This window comes from Rattus norvegicus, chromosome 19 (assembly GCF_036323735.1).
Source record: "Rattus norvegicus strain BN/NHsdMcwi chromosome 19, GRCr8, whole genome shotgun sequence".
NCBI classification, from domain to species: Eukaryota; Metazoa; Chordata; class Mammalia; order Rodentia; family Muridae; genus Rattus; species Rattus norvegicus.
In genome coordinates this window covers 51,049,357-51,070,702 of record NC_086037.1, presented here as the reverse complement: position 1 = coordinate 51,070,702, position 21,346 = coordinate 51,049,357, and the positions used below count along the sequence as shown (strand labels likewise).

At 45.7% G+C, this 21,346-nt stretch overlaps 1 protein-coding gene across 1 annotated transcript in view; it reads right to left on the bottom strand.

The window, feature by feature from the left end:
* The window catches only part of Prmt7 (protein arginine methyltransferase 7), a 50,806-nt gene that overhangs the window by 699 nt on the left and 28,761 nt on the right, over window positions 1-21,346 (bottom strand). The window contains exons 6-16 of the mRNA NM_001014153.1: window positions 17,842-17,954; window positions 15,673-15,914; window positions 15,309-15,489; window positions 10,670-10,797; window positions 9,728-9,863; window positions 8,566-8,649; window positions 8,104-8,151; window positions 7,229-7,318; window positions 4,412-4,573; window positions 3,248-3,322; window positions 575-735 (exon numbers count right to left, since the gene is read on the bottom strand). Coding sequence (NP_001014175.1) covers window positions 575-735; window positions 3,248-3,322; window positions 4,412-4,573; window positions 7,229-7,318; window positions 8,104-8,151; window positions 8,566-8,649; window positions 9,728-9,863; window positions 10,670-10,797; window positions 15,309-15,489; window positions 15,673-15,914; window positions 17,842-17,954 — 1,420 coding nt within the window. The remainder of the gene's footprint in view (window positions 1-574; window positions 736-3,247; window positions 3,323-4,411; window positions 4,574-7,228; window positions 7,319-8,103; window positions 8,152-8,565; window positions 8,650-9,727; window positions 9,864-10,669; window positions 10,798-15,308; window positions 15,490-15,672; window positions 15,915-17,841; window positions 17,955-21,346) is intronic.

Below are 21,346 nucleotides of genomic sequence, written 5' to 3'. Positions count from 1 at the left end.
ATCCCACATTCCTCACAGCCTGACACAGAAATCTCTACATGCAGCTGCGCCCAAGGGCTGACAACGAAGATCCCCTGGTCAGTGGCATCTGCCCTGCCATTCCCTCTCTGCTGTTCCTCTCTGGTGCAAAAAAGCTCTAGGAGCTCTGGGCATATGGCTCCCTCAGGAAGGCAGCAGCACTCTACTGTGAAGGGAGCTGGAGCTGGGCGAGGTCTTCTTCACCGTGCAGCAAGCGGCCTCACCAATCCTGACCTGCTCTAACTCCCAGGAGAATTCAGGAAAATGGGCCAGTGGGTAACCATAGTAACGAAACATAGCAGCTTGACACAAGGGGCTGCAGGTGGGAAGGTGAGTAAGGCTCACCCCGGCTCTCCTTCACCAGCACATGCCCAGCACATGCTCAGAGTCTGTGGGATCCACCATCCCCTCCTCCTAAGAATGCCAAAGGTGGAGACGATGGAACCACACACCTTGACCCAGGAGTTAAGAGTCCCCAGACTGTTTGTCCTTCACAACTGTGACTGTCAAGTCCCCCACTGTCTTCACCCCACAGCTCCCTGCAGCTTCCACTCACCTCCTCAGTTCCATCACGCCCCTGGATTGCATAGGCTGCTGGGGGATGGGCTGCTGGAAATCAAAAGTCAGGATCTGTCGAGGCTCTGAGAGGCTTCTGCAGGGGTATTCCCACAGTGGCTGTGGCTCTGCCTCCCTGCTCTCTCGGAAATCCAGGGAGTGCTAGAGGACAAAAGAGTATGGGGTCTGTAGAGATGAACTGCAGCCATCCAGGGACACCCTCATTTCTGTGGTCCAATCCTCCTGGGCAACTTCAGTCACATGGAGCAACATATTGTCACTTAACACTGGGTCTTGGTCATAGTAGCCAGTTTCTCCCTTCCACATTCATCCATCAGAATGGCAGAGGCCACTCTGCCTCTCCAAACCTCAGCTTCCTTTTAAAACAGGAATGACCATGCCTACTCTTGACCAAATGTCTTTGTTTTGGGGAGAAAAAAACCAGGCAAGCACTCACCTTTGACACTGCCCACTACATGATACCACTCAAATGGGCTCAGAGACTCAGGGCTGGGAAAAGGGTGAGGAGAGGCCATGGGGGCAGAGGTAGGCCAGGGACGCTGCCTAGATGAAATGACATCAGGAAGAAGGCTCAACTAAAGTTGGGGGACCCACTGTAGAGAAGGCAAGATACAAAAAGGTGGGAGAGGTAGGAGGCCAGACCAGAGAGGTTCTGACAAGGCTTGAGACTCCCTGGAACCTGATGGGGAAGCATTGTGAGGGAAGGCACAGTGACAGGCGGATGCCAGTCTAGGCGAGCAGAAGGGCTTCAGCCTGGGAAAGCACAAAGTTGACACCTGGCGATGCGCAGCCGAGACGTTGTCATCTACCTCCACAAACAGCCTACGTCTACAAACAGCCTTTTTTTTCTTTTTCTCTTTTTTTGAGACAGGGTTTCTTTATACCGTTCTGACTATCTCGGAACTCACTATGTTCACCAGGCTGGCCTTGAACTCTTTGAGATCCCCCTGCCTCCTACTGGTTTAAAGGCAGGAGATGCCATGTCTTGCAGCTATCTTCTTGAAGCTTTATTTTTAATAGTTTAAACTGTAGGTGTGAGTGTGTGTGGGTGTGTGAGGGGGATATGCACTCCCCTGTGTGTATCTTTTCCACAGAGACCAGAGGTGTCAGTCAGACTCCCCTGGAGATGGAGTTATAGACAGATATAAGACACCTGACATGGGTGCTGGAAACTGAGTTTGGTTCCTCTGAAAGAGTAGAACTTGCACTTAACACTGAGCAAACTCTCCACTCAGGAGAAATGGACCCATTAGCCAGGCACTAGATTGGCAAAACAAGTTATGCAGGTCAGGAGAAGGGACTGAGGGAGACCAGGGACACAATAGCTCAGAGGATGGCAGAAAGAGAGGGGGCCAGCCCAAGACTGATGAGTGGCAAGATATGGAAGAGGGGTCCAGAGCAGGGTCTCAACCCAAAGATGTCTAGGAGCATGGACAGTCAGCGACTGCTGTAGAGAAGGCCCGGTATAAATGGAAAACACCCATGGCTTTAAGAATGTAAACTATGCAACCAAAATTCACATAGAAAAATGAGATTAACGAAAAGGAGAAAGGTGTCCATCTAATTATAAGCTAGGAGTTCCATTCTCTTCTCTCTGTGTGGATATGATTTTTCAAGCATAAAAATGGGCCCATGTTTCTGCCCTACCTTCTTATGTGAACTCATCCCGTGACTCGAACCCTACAAAAGCACAGAAGACTGTTGGTGCATTGGCATGTTTCCAGGTGACACAAGCCCTGTGGGTCCCTGACTCTAGTTGAGCATTGGAGAGCTGTCAATATCTGTTAGAGAAAACAACCTCTCAAAGATCTCTCACAGAGCCCTCCTGCCCTCTTCTTTGGAGCACAGTGGCCAGGATGAAAATGGCTGCCATGGGAAGTGACCAGCCAATCACCCCACGGAAAGGACGTGACAATAGGAACCAAGCTTCTGAACACCTGCAAAGCAGATCTAGTGCATGGTCCAGCGACATTCAGATCCTATCTTACAGCACAGGACTAGGAATGAGACTGGTATCCTGCAATGGTTCTCAGTCAATGTTCATGGTGGGTCAAACAAAATGGCAACACGGGCCTCACCATCCAAAGCAGACACTCTCTCTTTACCATTCATGCTGCCCACACTCAGTCCCTGCTAGAGTTTTGTGGCTGTGCGAAAAGATTGGGCAGGATGTATGAACTGTATGTCAGAGACGTATGCCTGCCTACTGTCTGTTTTCAGAGACTGAGCCTCAGAGTACATGGACGTTGTGCAGGTACACTGCCCCATGCTATAGTCTTAGTCCCCTGCACCCTCTCTTACATGCACTTTGGGTGTCGTTGTTTATGAGTATGGATGCTTTGTCTACATGTACGTCTGTTTGCCATCTGCACACCTGACACCCATGGAGATCAGAAGAGGATGGAGGCAGAGTTAGATGATTGTGAGCCACTGTGGGTGCTGGGAATCTAGTGACAGTCCTCTGGAAGAGCAGCCAGAGCCCTTAACTGCTGAGCTATCCCTTCAGCCCTTTGGGGTCTTTTTTGTTTTGTTTTTTAATTTTTTTTTTTAGATGTTGAGGCAGTCTTTCCAAGTATCCTGGGCTGAACGTTTAATGGTCTCCTCTTAGCTCCAAGCAGACCACAAGCAGCAGGAGGGTAGACGGCCTGCTTACCTTGATCATATCATCCATGATGTGGACGTCAAACCCTTCACAGTCACCACAAGGACTCCGGATTCGCCACAGGTCCTGTGAAGGAAAAACAGTCCTGTGTTATACACCTGGGCCACGAAAAATGGCTACATGAATATGGGTTGGGAGGAATGCTGGTCAAGGTGACACAAATCTTTAATCTCAGTGCTTGGGAGGTAAAGGTAGGCAGATCTCTGTGAATTTGAGGCTACACCGTGAGTTATAGGCCAGCACTGACTCACAACAAACCAACAAGCAGACCCAGAGGCATAGCTCGCTGTTCCTCTACACCAGACACAGACCCCCAAGGAAAAAGCGAAAAGACACTGATGAGCCAGAGCGGCTTGTTTAACAGACTGGTCTAAGGATATGTTTCCTCCTAAGGAAACAAACAGAACACCTAGGCTGAGGATTCTGTAAGCGGCTCTCTGGAACCTGGACTGGCTCTCTGTGAACACAGCCAGTCCATCTTCTGTCCCTGTCCTCAGGCCTGGGAATAAGCCCCCTTTTCTATAGCCATTCTTTAGTCATGAGAGCCAAGATCCATACAGAAATCCCATCAGGTAAATAACAGAAAAATGCCCACAAATTAAGTGATGGAGCCCTGAGGCTACAGATAGAGCCATTCTCAAAAACGAGAATAGCAAACGTGACTCACTCTCCATTTCAGGTACAAAGCACTTCAAAATCCTTTTAATAAAAAATGCCTTTCCCAAAATGACTTGGTGACTACTGTGCTTCTGCTTTGATGAGAGAATTAAAATGAAGCTTTTCAATTCCTTCTTGCATAAAAAAAGAGAAGTCCCCATCTCGGAATGCTCTAACAACCACGGCCTCCACTCTTAGGAGCACAGCGAGCGGCGCAGCATGCCTCCTGAAACACTTAATTTATGTCTTTAATTATTCTGATAAGCCACAATTGTAAAGTGACAACACACAGTCATTTCCATTTCATATGTCAAATTACTGCTTTTTAACAGTGCAGCCTTCTTCCTTTATTCTGTCCTGCAGCCACCGATGCAGAAAACAAAGTGTGGTCAGCAGGGCCCAAGCTGTTTCCTCTGCACACAAGAGCTCGCTCTCGGGCACATAGCCTCCCCACCCTCCAGTTGCTTTGGTGTCTCCGTAAAGTCCTGGGTCACCTACCCTGAACTCCACGATCACGGCATGCAGTGAGGCTGCCTGGGGCATCACCACAGCCCCAGGCGCTAGGTGCTGGTCCACAGAGGTGCGCACATACCAGAAGTACAGGTTGTGCCATGGTAGCAGGCTGGTGGTGAAAAAAGGTTCACCCAGGAGGAGGGAGACCTGGCAACAGGAAAGGAGAAACCAAGTGTCAAGAGTGAAGCTAGGGGGCTGGGGATTTAGCTCACTGGTAGAGCGCTTACCTAGGAAGCACAAGGCCCTGGGTTCGGTCCCCAGCTCCGGAAAAAACAAAAAACAAAACAAAAAAAAAACCTAAAGAGTGAAGCTAACACGTGAAGGGCATTCAGCAATTTCATGGGAGCATATAACAGTCCGTTCGTTCGTTCGTTCATTCATTCATTCACTCAGTCACAAATGAGAATGCCCCTGAAAACACCAAGGACTGCAGAGTGGAGGAAAGACACGAACAAGGGAGGGAGCAGTGTTTATTGGGAAGAAGCCAAGGTTGGTTAGCTTAAGAGAGGGCTTCCTGAAGGAATTCTGCCAATCCACAAACAAAATTGTTTCACCCCAGTGTATCCATATGAGATGAACAACATGTTGTCAATGAACTCAAGCAAATGTGGACACACTACTGTAGTCTGGCAGCAAGGTCCCTGACAGACGACGTTTCAATGAACGCTTGTGGAATAAGCAAACAGATGTCTGACTAAGAGTCAGAAGTCAAGCAGGTGGGCAGAGACCAAGAAGAGCAAGTGTAAGTAGGAGCAAGGCCTTCTAGACATAAGTCAGGAGAGGATGAGAGGGCAGGCCAGTGGGGGAGGGCAGACCAGCCAGCATCCAAATAGCTAAGGAGGCTCAACTTGCCCTGAAGGCAGGAGGCCTTTCTAAAAGCTTTAAGCAGGGATTCAAAAGATAGAGGACAAGTACTTTAAATGATCCTTCTGAGGGCCATGAGGCATATGGCAGAACTCTGCAAGTAGAGACCGTGATTGGCAGCACTCTAAGGGAATGCTACAGCACTCAGGCTGATATGTGGGTCAAGAAGCTAAGGCTGAGTCTGAGAGACTCTCTAAGGCCTCAGTGGGTGGGAAGCAGAGGACAGGCAAGACACAGCAGAGGTCAGTTGACCCTGAAACTTCCTCCCGCCCTGGGCATCAGGACACCGTCAGATGCTTCCTTTAATCATTTCATCACTGCTCCCCAACAGGACCTGGGGTCCGACCAGAATGCCACAGAAGTGACTTGTAACTTTTAACTATCTTCAAAACCCTCATCAAAAATCGAGAGGAAGAAGAAGAGGAAGAGGAAGAAGAGGAGGAAGAGGAAGAAAGGAAGGAAAAAACCAATACTTAAACATTCAAAGTAGCAAAGTATGAATGCCCACCAGTTGGTCAATGGAAAAATGAAATATGATATATCCATAAAATAGAATATTATACAACAATTTTAAAAAGAGGAAGAATTGACTTATGCTACCATGATCCTTGAAAATATGCTAAATTTAAGAAGTCAGTTACAAAGGGCCATGTGGTATATGATTTCAAATATATTATTTGTACAGAAAAGGCAAACCCACACAGACAGAAAGTAAACTAGTGGTGGCCTAGGGCTTAGGAGCACATGAATATGACCGCCAATAGAAAAAGAGTATCTGGGGGCTGGAGAGATGGCTCAGAGGTTAAGAGCACTGTCTGTTCTTCTAGAGGTCCTGAGTTCAATTCCCAGCAACCACAGGGTGGCTCACAACCATCTGTAATGAGATCTGATGTATACAGGTGTACATGCCGGCAGAATGCTGTATATATAATAAATAAATCTAAAAAGAAAAAAGAGTATCTTTGAGGGTAATAAAAATGCCCTAAAGTTGACTCGGTGATAGCCATATACTTTATAAGTACATTGCTTGCCTATGAGTGACTTGTATGCTGTATGGATAAATCTCAAGCTGTCATTTTATAAAAAGCAAGAGGCTTAAACACATATTCAACTAAGATGCATTCATAGCTGATGAGAACATGAACTCACTATCACTGACCATCAAGAAGAAGCAAAGTCAAACTACAATGAGAGCGAGTGCGTTCCCACTACAAAGGCTATACTGAAAGGAGAGAACCACACAAGGAATCCTCGCACCCTGCTGGGCAGTGCAGGAGTGGCTTCTTTTTTTCTTTATAATTTATTTTCTTTATGTGCAGTGCTGTTTTGCCTGCATGTATGTCTGTGTGAATGTCAGACAGAGATGGAATTGGCGTTACAGACAGCTGTGAGCCACCATGTGGTTGCTGGGGCTTGAACTCAGGACCTGTGGAAGAGCAGCTGAGCCATGTCCCCAGCCCTTGGTGGCTTCTTCTTAAGTTAAACACAACTAGCCACAGTGACACCGGCTTTAATCCCAGCCCCAGGAGGCAGAAGAAGGCAGATCCTTGTGGGATGAGGGCAATCTAGTTTAAAGAACAACTCTGTCTCAAAACAAACAAAAGCCTGCAGGGAGCTGGTGTTTAGTAACCCCAGGGTTCCTGGGGAGCAGATCTTGGTGGTGAAAAGGTCTGAGCAGGAAGAGCTGCCTTTATGTGAAGAGGAAAAGAGAGGAAGCACACTGTGCTCCTTAACCTTAACAAGCCGCTATGCTCTCATCTGAGAGGGGCAGGAAACCAACTCTCACCCACTCTCATAGTGGTGAAGTCTTGACTGGCCAAGCTACAGGAGAGACATCACAGCATTTAGCCAAGGCAGCAAGGTGGGGCTTAGGCCACCTCTATGCTACTCTGTCCTCACTCAAACAGCCCCAGTGCAACATGAAGTCCCATTCCTTACCTTCTTACCCTCCAGGTCTGCAGATGTCAACAACTCAGGCCGTTTATTGATGACGGTAATTTTATCTTCCAAGTGGTTAACCTTGAAGATCTTTGAAAGACAGAATGTAACTGTGTTTACACTCATACATTGTTTTGGACCAGGGAAAACAACTATGGTCGAGCGCCTGCCCAGTATGCTTGAGGCCTGGCTCAATCTGCAGCATCAGAGAATGGTAAAAAAATCACACCTCTCAAAGTCACCATCTCTGCTGAGTCTTCTGACTAAATGGCTGTAGGGTACCACTTTATCTGCTGTGGAAACATCTCTTTGGGACCTCCTCAGACCACGACAGAGGTCAGGAGCAAATGGCCCTTCATCAGGCAGGACCTATTACTGGCCTTGCAGTTTTGGTAGAGAAGGTTACTCCCAGGAACAAATCACTCAGTTCTATTTACACAGAGAAGTTAGCTTCTTAGTCTTATATGAAATGAGAACAGACTAAACTTCTTCAACTACAAGAACTAAAAGCAGAGTATAAACATTTGCTTCTAACTGGAGGCCAGAAGCCTGGCAGGGTGCTGCACATAATCCCAGCACTTGGGAGGCAGAGGTAGACAGACCTCTGTGAGCTTAAGGCCAGCCGGCTTTACAGTGAGTTACAGACCAGCCAAAGCAGTAAGACTCAGTCAGTGAGGCCCTATCTCAAAAACAAACAAACAAGAATCCTACTTAGTGGATGTCTGCCCCAAAACCAGAAGGCCTGCTCTGCAGGTACAAAGCAGGACCATACCTCCCAGCTCCTGGTTGTGATGCTTCTGCAAAGTCGCCCATCCCAGACTTGGGAAGGCAGGCCCAGCAGGCCCTTCATGAATCTGGTAACAACCGTCACTTACCCTTTTCATCAGTCTATAGGAAGCTACTGAACTCTCGACTGTAAACACCTGAAGGGAACACAGGAGATGGAGTTAAAGAGGGAAGAAACTCAAGACAGAAATGTTGTTAAGGGAATACTAAAACAATGGCCTGGCCTTACTCCCTTCCTGGGACAGCAACTACACTGGATATTCACTCTAGAAGGTGGCTAACTCAGAATCCTAGGTCGCAGCTATGTAGCCATTACTTGTTCCTGACCATATATGGAAACAGTAAATGTCCTCAGCACCCAAACCAAGCCCATCACACCCACAAAAGCTGTATCTGCTTTGGCACAGTATCCCATGCCTGGACCACAGCATGCCCTAATACCATGCCAACCTTTAAAAAAGTGAACAATAACAAACCAGAAAAGAAAAATAAGTAAGATTGAAAAGAGAAGACCCTTACAAAGCCAACAGAAAGGCATGACCCGGTGGTACCTGCTCTGCTCCAAGGTGATGGGCCAACACAGAGAGTAGACTGCCGTCACTCACACAAAGGCAGATGCTACCTGGCATCAGCATCTGCAGGAAAAGAGCAAGATCAGCACGGGCTTCCTTCGTCCAAACGCCCCCTCCCGACAATCTAACAGGCACGCTGCCCTTCCCCAATTCCACTCACTGGCTTCATTTTTTTTAAGTTTTATTTTATGTGTATGGGTGTTTGTCTTCATGTGGCTCTGTAGCCCACTGAGGCCTGAAGAGGGCATCAGATACCTTAGAACTGGAGTCACAGGTGGCTGTGAGTACAAAGAATCAAATCTGGGTCCTTAGGAAGAGAAACAAATGCCCTCAGCCACCTTCGAGCCTCTCTCTCCAGGCATAACAGATTTCTGGATACGTCAGCTCTCATTTCCTCTTCCTCACAGCCATGTTAACTTTTCTTGGCCCCTGCCTTATCACGCCTGCTTCCTCAGCATACACGAGAGCCCACTTTCCCTCCAGGGGCCACTGCTAGGAAAGACCCTACACAGCCCAGTCAGAAGGCCCAGCTGAAGACCTACTCCACGAGCAGGAAGGTGCCTTCTAGTCTGTGGTGACAAATTTCTTCCCCATCTGGTCCACGTACCCTTCAAGTGGCTCCCCAAAGGTAGGGGTGCCTTTACAGGTCTTGGGTACACTGGAGAAGACTTTACGGCAGCTTGGAGTCTTCTCCCCCCACAAAGTGCATGCATGTGCAGACATATTTCTGTGTACAACTCCAAGGGGTCCAGGAGACTCCTTCTAAACTCTACCTAGGACCCTCAGCTGAAGACTAGGTCAGAGAGCTTCATGATCAGATTTCCACATTAGGGAATTTCAGAAGGGTTCAACAGATGAAAACAGCTAAAGGTCTAGCTAAAGGCGGGGTTGGTACTCCCAGAGGCAAAGGCATCAGGAACAAGTCTGGACTGGGGAAAGGCTCTTAGGGGAGCCCTTATGGGAAGAGAGAACACCCAGTGACCTCTCACAGAGCAGAGAATAAGGAGTCTTGAGCAAGCTCTCAGGCTGCCTAGCATCTGCTCCAGAGGAAGGCAGGTGAAGACAAGGAGACAAAACAAAACTGTCAGAACACACCATGAGCAGAACAGTGAGACCCAAACACAAAGCAAGGTACACTTACAGTCCTCAGGGCTCGGGCATAGTGATCAGTTCTGTCCTGATCATTGATCTCTCCAAACCGTGGCCGGTTCCAGAGCAGGTGAGCCTGACAGTCACATACAGGTCGAACTTGGTAGGCACTGTTATTCTCATCAGGGCTGAGCCGGGAGATAAAAAGCCAAGCATATGTAATCAATATTCTACACTGGGGGAGGGGAGGCTGGAGAGGTGGCTCATCAGTTATGAGCACTGACTACTGCTCTTCCAGAGGTCCTGAGTTCAAATCCCACCAACCACATGGTGGCTCACAACCACCTGTAATGAGATCTGATGTCCTCTTCTGGTGTGTCTGAAGAGAGTGACAGTGTACTCACATACACAAAATAAGTAAATACATCTTTAAAAAAAACATTCTGAACTGGAAACCAGAGATCACAAGGGCACAGCACTGAGAATAAGGACACCAAAACTCAACCTGGACCCTACGAGATACACGCAGAGGTCTCTCCAAGATTCTAGGTGAGTCCGGACACCAGCACAGCATGTTACAGAGCCCTATGAGTCTATATTTTTCATATATTTGTTTTGAATAAAACTTAACAATCTATAACAGTTTCTACATATACATAAACACAGATACATCCTGCCACAAACTTTTGCTTTGTAAATTATGATTTTTATTTTGTATGTGGCTGGGGAGTGCAATAACACAAATGTAGAAGTCAGAGGACAGCGTTGCGGAATAGGTTCTCCTTCACTAGGTGGTTCTCTCCTTCACTAGGTGGACTCTGAGGACTGAACTCCCATCATCAAGCTTGGCTACAAGCACCTTTACCCACAAGACCATCTTACTTATTTTATTCTGTTCTGCCCATTCAAATCTCTGCAAGGTCTTTCCATAGAAAGTTTACATCAATGCAGTCTCTGAGGGCCAGTCCTCCACCCCAACAACAAACAGGCTTACCTGGTTCTCTGAAGGCTGTACCACACACAGTAGTCATCATGGTGAGCAGCCAGGCATCGGGGTGAGCCCTGCATAATGGGCTCCTCCTGGGGCAGGAAGTACACACACTGCATCCAGTGGTCCCGCCACTGAAATAAGGAGTAGAAAGCCAGCTTTCACCAAGCTGTGACAACAATGCTTCCAATCCAGCGGGCCAAAGCCAACAATCAGATGCAAAGAGACACGGCATAGACTCTAAGTACCTATTATTAGCCCTAAAGAATAAGGAAAAAAATCTAATCAGAGAAGCCAGTGTCCCAAAAGCTTCCTGGAACCTTCCTGACTTTAGAAGACATCAAGGGCAGTGGTCTTTTGAGGTAGCTTTAGAAGGGACAAATGCAGTCTCTGCTCTCTCCTCACAGCACAGCACTGTCTTAGTTAGGGTCACTATTGCTATAATGAAACACCATGGCCAAGAGCAAGTTTGGAAGGAAAGGGTTTATCTGGCTTATGCTTATACAGCTCTGGTAATCACTGAAGGAAATCAAGACAGGAATTCAAGCAGGGCAGGAACCTGAAGGCAGGAGTTGAGGCAGAAGTTATGGAAGAGTGCTGCTTACTGGCTTGCTCATCGTGGCTTACTCAGCTCTACTTTCTTATAGAGTCCAGGACTGCCAGCTCAGGGATTGCACAATGGCTGGGCCCTACAACATCAATCACTAAGAAATTGCCCTACAGATCTTATGGAGGCATTTTATCAACCAAGGTTTCCTCTTTTTTTTTTTTAAATATATTTATTTATTTTATGTATGTGAGTGCACCAGAAGGGGGTATCAGATCTCATTATAGATGGCTGTGAGCCACCATGTGGTTGCTGGGATTTGAACTCAGGTCCTCTGGAAGAGCAGTTGGTGCTCTTTACCGCTGAGCCATCTCTCCAGCCCAAGGTTTCCTCTTTTAAGATGATGCTAGCCTGTGTAAAGTTGACATAAGACTAGCCAGCACAAGAGCCAATGCTCTTACCTTCACCTGTTGGACTGTGAGTCATCTTTCAGTCCAAGGAAACATTCTCTGGCTCACAACCAAGACTGACCCAGTGGCCAAGGGGAAATCTTATCAAGGCTTTAACATACACAAAATATCCTTTTGTCTTCTACAAGGCTTCAAAACACAGAAAGGTCAAATATAATACATAGTATCTAACTGGGTCCTAGACTAGGAAAACAAAAGCTATCCAAGACATTAGGGGACAATTAAGGGAATTTTATTTTGAATCATATTAGATGTTATAGAATAGTATATTGTTAATTTTCTTAGGTGTTATGATAGTATTTTGCTTATGAGGGAAGTTTTGTTCTTGTAAGTATCAAACAGTCAAGTTGTCAGATATTTGTAATTTACTATCAAATGACTGAGCAGAAACTGTGTGCACTGAGAGAGGAAAGGAAGCAGAGAAAAGGGAGGAAGAGATACAGCAAATGTGGAGAATATTAACAATTATTACTTGAAGTAAGATATGGTCAGTGTCCATTCTCACTTACTCTGTAAGTCTACAATTGTTAAAAACAAAGGTTGGGGAGACAGGGGCTGGGGAAGATGGCTTAATTGGTGAGGTGACTGCTGCCAGGCTTGAGGACCTGAGTTTGAATCCCCAGAACCTATGTAAGGCTGAACAGCTGGGTGTCTACAACCTGGGGGACAGGAGAGGACAGAGGCATCCCTGAATGGGCAACCAGCCTAGCCAAATCTGAGTTTCCGTTCAGTGAGAGATCGTGTTTAAAAAATGAAGATAGAAGGTGACTGACCTCTGGCCTCCACACATACATGGCACAGGCTCACCCACAGGCACATATGAACACACTAACAGCACTAACAAGTCACATACTCCATTCACCATAACTCACACATGTACCATACTGTTTCACACACACCCAAAAGTTTAAAATAACACGAAGTTTTGAAGTTTGTATAGTTTACACCTTTGAATTAAATAGAGTTTTTAAAAGAAGTAAAATATTCTAAATTGTGAAACATGATTTACAGAGATTTTGTCTGAAAATTAAAAACCCAGAGCAGCCAGATGGTGGTGGCACACGCCACCCAGCACTCAGGAGACTCTGAGCAGGTGAACTCTGTGACTTTAAGTACAGCCTGGTCTATAGAGTGAGTTCCAGGAGAGCCAGGGCTACACAGAGAAATTTTCTGAAAGAAACAAAAAGCAATCAACAAAACAAAAACTAGAGCATCAAATATGGTCGGCAACTCTCCATCCCTGAGCTCAGATGAGCCCCAGTTAACCTTTAATAAATAGTGATAGTCCCCACTAAGATTCCTACATAGAAGGAAAACAGGAAAAGATAGAGAAGCTATAGTTACATATGTGGGAAGGAAACCGTGCCAGGCAGCCTGGTGAGGAGAGCAGGTCGAGGCCCTGGAAACGCTCACCTGAGAAGGTAGGCGCCTTCCTGCTCCCTGCCAAATTCCTGGCCTGGAAGGAACATGTGCCATATTTCCCATACAAGGAAACTCAAAGACATGTACAAATGACAAGGACTATGATACAGAATAAAACAACAAACCGAAAAGCACACACACACACACACACACACACACACACACACACACACACAGAGGTTAAATATTAGTAAGACCTTATACATATTTGGAAACACAAGAAAGGTAGTTACTTTGGGTAGTAGGATCTAATGTAAATTTGTATATACTTCCATTTTTCCAAGAAAGTGTAATAGTTATTATTATTATTATTATTATTATTATTATTATTATTATTATTATTATTTGGGGGTAAGGACACAGGGTCTCACTATGTAGCCCTGGCTGGTCTGGAACTTGTTAGATATACCAGGAAGGCCTCAAATTCAGAGATCCCCCTGCCTCTACCTCCTGAATACTGGGATTAAAGGCCTGTGCCACCATACCTGCTGGTATGTTATTCTTTTTTTTTTTCCCGGAGCTGGGGACCGAACCCAGGGCCTTGCGCTTCCTAGGCAAGCGCTCTACCACTGAGCTAAATCCCCAACCGGGTATGTTATTCTTATAACCTATGTGTCTTGTTTTTTAGAAATTAGGTGCTAGCATTTGAAAAAATTAGAAAGAATAAACTATCCTAAAAAAAAAGTTAGTACCTGAGTTAGATGTGTAGCACAAAGCTGTAATCCCGGCACTGAGAAAGCTGAAGAAGGACAACCATGAATTTGGGTTAGCCTGAGTTACCTTGTGAGTTCAGGCTAGCTTGTTATATAGCAAGATCATTTATATTTAAATGAATTAAAATATAAAAAACGGGGCTGGAGAGATGGCTCAGCGGTTAAGAGCACTGACTGCTCTTCCTGAGGTCCTGAGTTCAATTCCCAGCAACCACATGGTGGCTCACAACCATCTGTAATGGGATCTGATGCCCTCTTCTGGTGTGAATGAAGATGGCAATGATTTACTCACATGTGTTAAATAAATAAACAAATAAATCTTAAAAATATATATTTAAAAAACGACCTGGCTCAACTCTAATGGAGTAACCACCTGCTTATTGTTATTTCTAGAAACTAAGGAAACCAGGTCTTGTCAGACTCCAGTGGCTATATGCAAATGAAGACAAGGCTTGCTGCACGGGCCTGGAACTTAGCTCACCCACTTGTTCCTGGATTTAGCAGAAAGGCAGGTATCTAAGATGTCTGTTCACAAAGGCTAACACAGGATAAACAGCTGAGGTTCTCTCACGCTTGTTATTTCTTCCTGTACTGTATGAATTTAACACTTCTGAGTACTCCAGGGTGCTTCTCTAACACCTTCCTGTCCCACACACCCTATACAAGGAAGCTGTGAGTTCTGCATCAGTGCCCAGAGGGCTGTCTTGTTCACTGAAAGACACAGGGTGATTTGAGCCTTACATGTGGCCTTTCTGCTTTTCTTTTTCTACAAAATTAAGGATACGACGATTATCTTGGAAGTGAATCACTCTGCACATAAGCAAAAGTACCCAGAGCCCTAACATCTATCACTTCCTACCAGGTTGGACTGTGTCACCAAACTTTCTGAATTTTATTTACTAATAGGTAAAGATAGTATTTCATTGCAGTTCATTTATGTTGTTTTATTTCATAGCAGTTTAAAAGTGAAAACTTACATGTTGAATAGTACTTCTATTTTGTAGTTCACATTCCTCTGCTCATTTTCCCTGAGCTGGAGAAGGTGAATTTTGAACCAAAAGGAGTGAGGTTGAGGTTCTCCATTCCAAGTCGACTGAGCCCCCTGGACCATGTATGACAGAAGGTGAGGAGGTGCATGGCTATGCCAGGACAAGGAGAATGGCAGCACTAATTCACTGAGGCCACTGTAAACTCCCCCAGGGAGGAGAGGTAACCTTACTACACTGTAAGGCTGTGCTTTCTAATCTTACTTTTTTATCAGTTTTCTTTGTAGTGTTTGGGATACGCATGTATGTAGCACAGAGACTCATGCATGCTATGGAAGGGCTCTATCCCTGAGTGCATTCCCAGTCCCTTGTACTTGTGTGTATGTGCATGTGTGACTTCCCAAAAGAAAATATCTTCTTTGCCTTTGACTGAATCAGTGATCTAGGGGTAAAAAGAAACAAAAGTTCCCTGACTTACATGAAATGTGCTCAGCTCCTGCCTCTTACCTGAAGTTCCTGTGGATCTGTCTGTGCCCAAAAGGGTGCCATGGTGCACTTGATCTTGCCCTCAGGGTCCATTTCTATGTCCCACCAGGAGAGAACCACCTGTGCTTGGCCAGATGCCAGAGGGACAAACTGCTTGCTATGGCACGCTGCCGAGCTGCTGACTTGCTTGCTGAAGTCCACGCTGTGGAAGAATATTTGGGAACTGAAGCATAATTGAGCTCACATGCACCTCTGTTAAGTTTCCACAGAAACCTGTCCAACATCAGTACTGATGTGGAAAGGACTCAGCTAGATTTCTGTTCCATAAAAGAAGACATCCGATCAAATGTCTCAAAGAACAGCCACCCTGGAGGGTCCACAGTACCTGAACATTGGCAGCACATCACTGAGGACAGTGAAGTCAGCAGGTGACACCTGGTTCAGCTGAATGTCATAGACGGAAGGTGCACCAGGACACCTCTCCAATTCTGAGGGAGGAATGATAAGCTGCTCTCCAAGACCAGTCTGGACCCGGACAGGAAACAGCTTGTTCCATGACCACATCCTTTTGGACTCCACCAACTGGGCATAGACAGTCGCCCTGTGAGGCACTGCTTCACAGTCTTCCTAGGTTTATGTCACAAATGAACAACACACAGTAAGTCAGGTGCCTCTGCACCAGCACCTCACCCGTGTCACACGTCTTCATATCTGGGTGACTTAGTAACTCTAAGGCCTTCCTGTCAGGAGGGTGAACTGTTTTCTGCCCTATGTCTTGAAAGAAAAGAGAGTACATGATGCCTAAAGTGATTATTATTTTTAAAGACAATGTCTTGTTATGTAGTCTAGACTAACCTCTTACTTACAGTCTTTCTGCCTTAGCTTTGAGTACTAAAATGCCTTAAGATTAGTTCCTAGTTACCTAGAACTATTAAATGTAGTGAAAATTTTGGTTTCTTGAAAAAACACAAAAATAAGAGTGTGTTTTCATTTAAATCCCAGCTGTGGGAGCTATGATTTGCCTCATGTTCTAGTAGAGGCGTGATTTTACCAGCTGCAGACAGTTTCTGTGATTGTGTGGCATTTTGAATTCTGGGGACTTTTCATGGAGTATATAAAGGCTATAGGGCCTCAAAAGGTGGGGTGGATTGTTGGTCACAGTTTGTTAAGTTTTCATGCACAAGGGAAGAAACAATGAAATTTAGATATCCTGACGGTAGAGATCAAACTTGCCCCAGGGACCTTGATGCCCCTTGTCAGCAGGAAGAAGTCTAACAAGAATAACACCGGGGTTGGGGATTTAGCTCAGTGGTAGAGCGCTTGCCTAGGAAGCGCAAGGCCCTGGGTTCGGTCCCCAGCTCCGAAAAAAAAGAACCAAAAAAAAAGAATAACACCACCCCCTTTCCAACTCCTGCCTTTATTCAGGGATCTCTCTCCTTTTCTCTCATCTAGTGATAAGGAGTTGGAAGGGCAGGAAAGAGGAGGAGAGTGAAGAAAGAAAAACCTATGAAGTTGTAAAATCCAGCTACAATTAAATATTTCAAAAACCCTACACATTGATATGGTAATGGACTTTACCACACAGACCTCGGAGTCTCCCAGACAGGTAGCCATTCTGGCTTCAAAGTGACCCCTTCAGTGCAGCCCTCACCCAGAACACCAGACGAAAAAGCCTTCCTGGACGCAGACACAACGAGCAGCTGCCCACCCCGGCCTGCTGAGTTCGTCTAGCACTGATGAGCATTACCCTGACTTGTTGAGGAACATGAAAGTCTTCTTGCCCCCAAACACTAGTGAACCAGGAATGTTGAACACACAGGGGCCTCTCCTTAATGGAGGATATAAAATACCTGTTTTCCCACCAAAACGTGGGTATTGTTAGTGACCTGATAACAGACCTTACCTAGATCCCCCAGAATGTTTATCCCAGGCTCTCCCTCCCTAGAGCTTTATCTTTAACAGGACACATCCTTAGGGGAGATGTCACATGCATTTTAGCCTGCTGACTTCTACATTATCATTCAGAGACCACACTAGATTCTAGGCCTTTTAGCCCTAGACCCCACCCTCATGCTCACTTGTACTTTCCAAAGGAGTTTCTATGTAGTCACACCTTAAGCTTTATTGTGCACCTAGAATTAGAATGAATGTTGGGGGAAGAAACTTTTCCCAAATTGTCCTGTGTTTAAAATACGTTGACAGTGAAGCACCTGGCATTAGACTCCTGAAGTCTGAGCTAGGATCTAGAATGACAAAGTCAACAGGACACCTGCAGAGCCCCCCTCACCTACTTGGCTGTGGTTCTACCTAGTGGTCCTAACTCACTCTGATCCATTACCAGGCCCTGAAAACCCAGCAGTGAGGGGGATTTCCCACAGCTGGGAGTTACAAGCAAAAGTTTCTCCAGGTCAGCGCTACTGCCACCCGAGCTAGATGCCTGCCAGGAACTAGAGGGAGGCCCGGGAGTATGGAGATTCTGAAGGGCTGTACCGAGCATGGTGTAGCAGCGGCTGTGTGTGATGGCTGCATCCCAAGGAAGGCTCTGAACTACTACCTGTACAAGATGCTTGTGTGCGTGCTCATAAGAGGGCAGTGCTCCCTCCCCAATCAGCTCTGTGTCAAACAGCTCCGTAACCAGAATGTTAGCACGGCATGGCAAGTCACCATCTGAAAGCAAGTGAAGAGTCAGAAACATGCAATATACTGGGGAAGATACTTATGACAAACACATCAAAGAGACATGTCAAAAGTTGGAGCTAGAGAAGTGACTCAGGGGCAAGAGCATGTGCTCCTCTTGCAGAAGACCCGAGCTTAGCCCCTAGCACACACATCTGGCAGCTCAGAACCCGTTAACTCCAGCTCCAGATCTGATGCCCTCTTCAGAACTCTTCACGCATCTGCACTCACATGTGCAGATATTTATACACACATGTACAGGCATCTACACACATACACAATTTTAAAAAAAATCTTACGGGGTTGGGAATTTAGCTCAGTGGTAGAGCGCTTGCCTAAGAAGCGCAAGGCCCTGGGTTCGGTCCCCAGCTCCGAAAAAAAAAAAAAAAATGTTCCTTCAGTGGTCTTCAATAACAACAAATCAACAGAAAGTCCACATGCACATGGACCTTGAACAACACTCTACTCAATGATAACTTGGTCAAGGAAGAAATAAAAAGAAAAAAAATTAAAAAAAAAAAAAGAATGTTAAAAAAAAAAATCTTAAAAAAAAAATAAAAGTTCATGCCACTGAGAGCAAACACACATGTTGAAGTATCTGGAAACATATCTGTAACTCACTTCCCAGTGGTTAAAAAAACCCACTGACATGGTAACAAGAGGGTCAGGAATGAGTCCTCTCTGTACTGCTCTTTCTGGCTTTACCACCAACAGCCTGCTTGCATTTCTCTTTCAACTCTCCATTATTTTTTAGAATGGGGAAAAGGATGAAAGGTGGTGGCACATGCCTTTAATCTCAGCATTCAGGAGACAAAGATAGGCAATCTCTGTGAATTTAAGGCCAGCCTAGTCTACTAAACAGGACAGCCAGAGCTAAATAGAGAAATCTTGTCTCAAAACAACAACAACATCAACAACAACAACAACAAAAACCCAAAACCAAACCAAACAAAAAACAAGGACAGAAGAAAAAGGGATACCTTGGAGAAGAAGAGTCTATAAATGCCTAAAATAAAAACTAAGCAGAAAGAAAAATAGAAAGAAAAATATAAACAATTTCAGAGGAAAAAAAAGAATTCAGATGGAAAAGTTTACCACCCTGACGTAAAGCAAAACTGAGTGGGCGCCCGTGCTTTCAAGTCTACAGAAAGGACAGAGAAATCAAAGCCAGAAGAGGCCGATCTGGATCTGCAGTGACTGTAAGTTCAGTCTCGAAAACTGAGATCCAAGACTCAGAACACCCAGATTCTTCCTACCAAATCCTTTTAGTTTGGTGTCTTGCTGCTAAGAGGTCTCCAAATGCCAGCTGTTTAGGAAAAGCAGGGTTCTTTTGTCAACTGTTTTCTAAACCTCTAAAATACGTTATTGCTACCATTATAATTTGTAATGAGCCAATAGATTTTGGAAAGAACTATTTCTCATGGAGAATGAACTGTAGACATTCCTAATGGCTCATGAATTACACTTGACAAGGCCACGGCTGGCACTAAGAGAGAAGCAGTGGCTTGGGTTAGAGAGAATGGGTGCAGAAAAGGATTCACCCCAGAGGTTGAGTTCCAAACATCAAGTTAGCCACCTCAACTGTAAAATGAGGGGCGGTAACAAAGGTCTGACGCTCCCATGGGCTCCCTTCTACTTACACATCTACCAAGTAAAGTGGAAGTTAAGAGCACATGCCCTCTCTTGGCTTACAAATAGTCCCTTCTCTCACACGTGCTAAATTTCAGCTGGAACACACAGTCCCGACTTGACCCCCATCCCCCAACCTCTGCCTTAGGGAACAGCATGGAAAGCAGCATCATTTGTTAGGTCTAGGACCCCTTCTCCCCACCACTCCTCAATGCCCAGAACAATGCCTAGCAACACGTAAGAGTCAGCAAACACAGCTTCACCCTTGTTACTCCCTGTCAGTCATCCCCAAACCTTGCCCTTTCTACCTCCTAAATAAAACTTAAAGTGAGTATGACACTTGAAATGATTTACAATCCAAATTTGTTTCATTAAAATAAAAACAAAGCTTTATGACCCAGTGAGTTTTAATAAGCATTTCTTAGAGCCTGGCATTTATCAAATGAGTGTGAATTTATGAGGGGTGGTGTAGAGGAGCCTGGAAAAAGGGCAGTTACACCAGGTGCGTCCTAATTTATTACACGAATGCAATGGGTGGTTGAACAACTGCTACATATACTCAGGGTGATCCATCTCTGAGGTACAGGCTCCAAACTTAGATGCTGATTTTAAGACCTCAGATCAGACTCTTGGGGGAAGTGGCATTTGGAATTAGAATGAAAGTAACAAAGTAACAAAGGCACATCCGCCTAATCCTAACATTCAGAAGGCCACACAGTGAGGCTAGCCAGGGCTGCAGAGCAGACCCTTCGCAGTAAACAAAAACAGAAAAAGTGAGAAAGGAGAACCAAAATTAGGAGACATAACTGGGTACTGGAAAGAGTTTCAGCAAAAAGGAAAAAGATGGAATGCAGAAGTAACATCACTGTGGCCGCTCAGGAGGAAACAGAAGAAGACTTCTAACTTGCCAATGAGGAAACTCCTGTGGCAGGATACAGCAGGGCATCACCTGGGAGGCGGAAGCAGGAAGCCTGTGTGTTTGAGGACAGCCTGGGCTACAGGCAAGGCTCTCACCTAAACAAAACAAAAACCTCACCAAGCTACCTCTTGAAATGGGGACTAGAAGCCGGGGGTAGTGGAGCACACCTTTAATCCCAGCACTCTGGAGGCAGAGGTAGGTGGATCTCTCTGAGTTCCAGGCCAACCAGGGCCAAATAGAAAAACTGTCTTTGAGAGGAAGAAAAAGAGGGAGGGAGGAGAGGGAGAAGAAATGTTAAAGCTGTCATTGAGGTGTACAAACATCTCTGGAAGTTTAGTCCAGTATCATCATGGTGGCAGGGAGCATGACCGCAGGTGTGGTGTTGGAACCGGAGTTAAGAGCTACGTCATGATCAACAAGCAGAGTAAGGCCTGGCCTGGGATACTGAAACATCAAAGCCCACTCTCACACGTCCTCCAACAAAGGCCACACCTCCTAATCCTTCTAAACAGTGTCGCTCCCTGATGACCAAGCATTCAAATATATGAGAGTCACTCTTATTCTAACCACCAAAGGGGCATAATGGCACAAGCCTGTGTGATTCCAACGTAGGATGCAGAAGAATCTCAAATTTGGAGCCAGCCTGGGTTACAAAGTAAGACCTTGCAAAAGAAAGAGGGAAGGTAGATAGGTTGGTGTGCTGGTTGATTTGAGTGAGAATGTCTCCTATAGGCTTAGATGTCTGAATACCTGGTCTCCACTTGGTAGTGCTGTTTGGGTAGATGTAGGAGGTATGTGTCTTGCTGAGAGTATCTTTGAGGTTTCAAAGCCACGA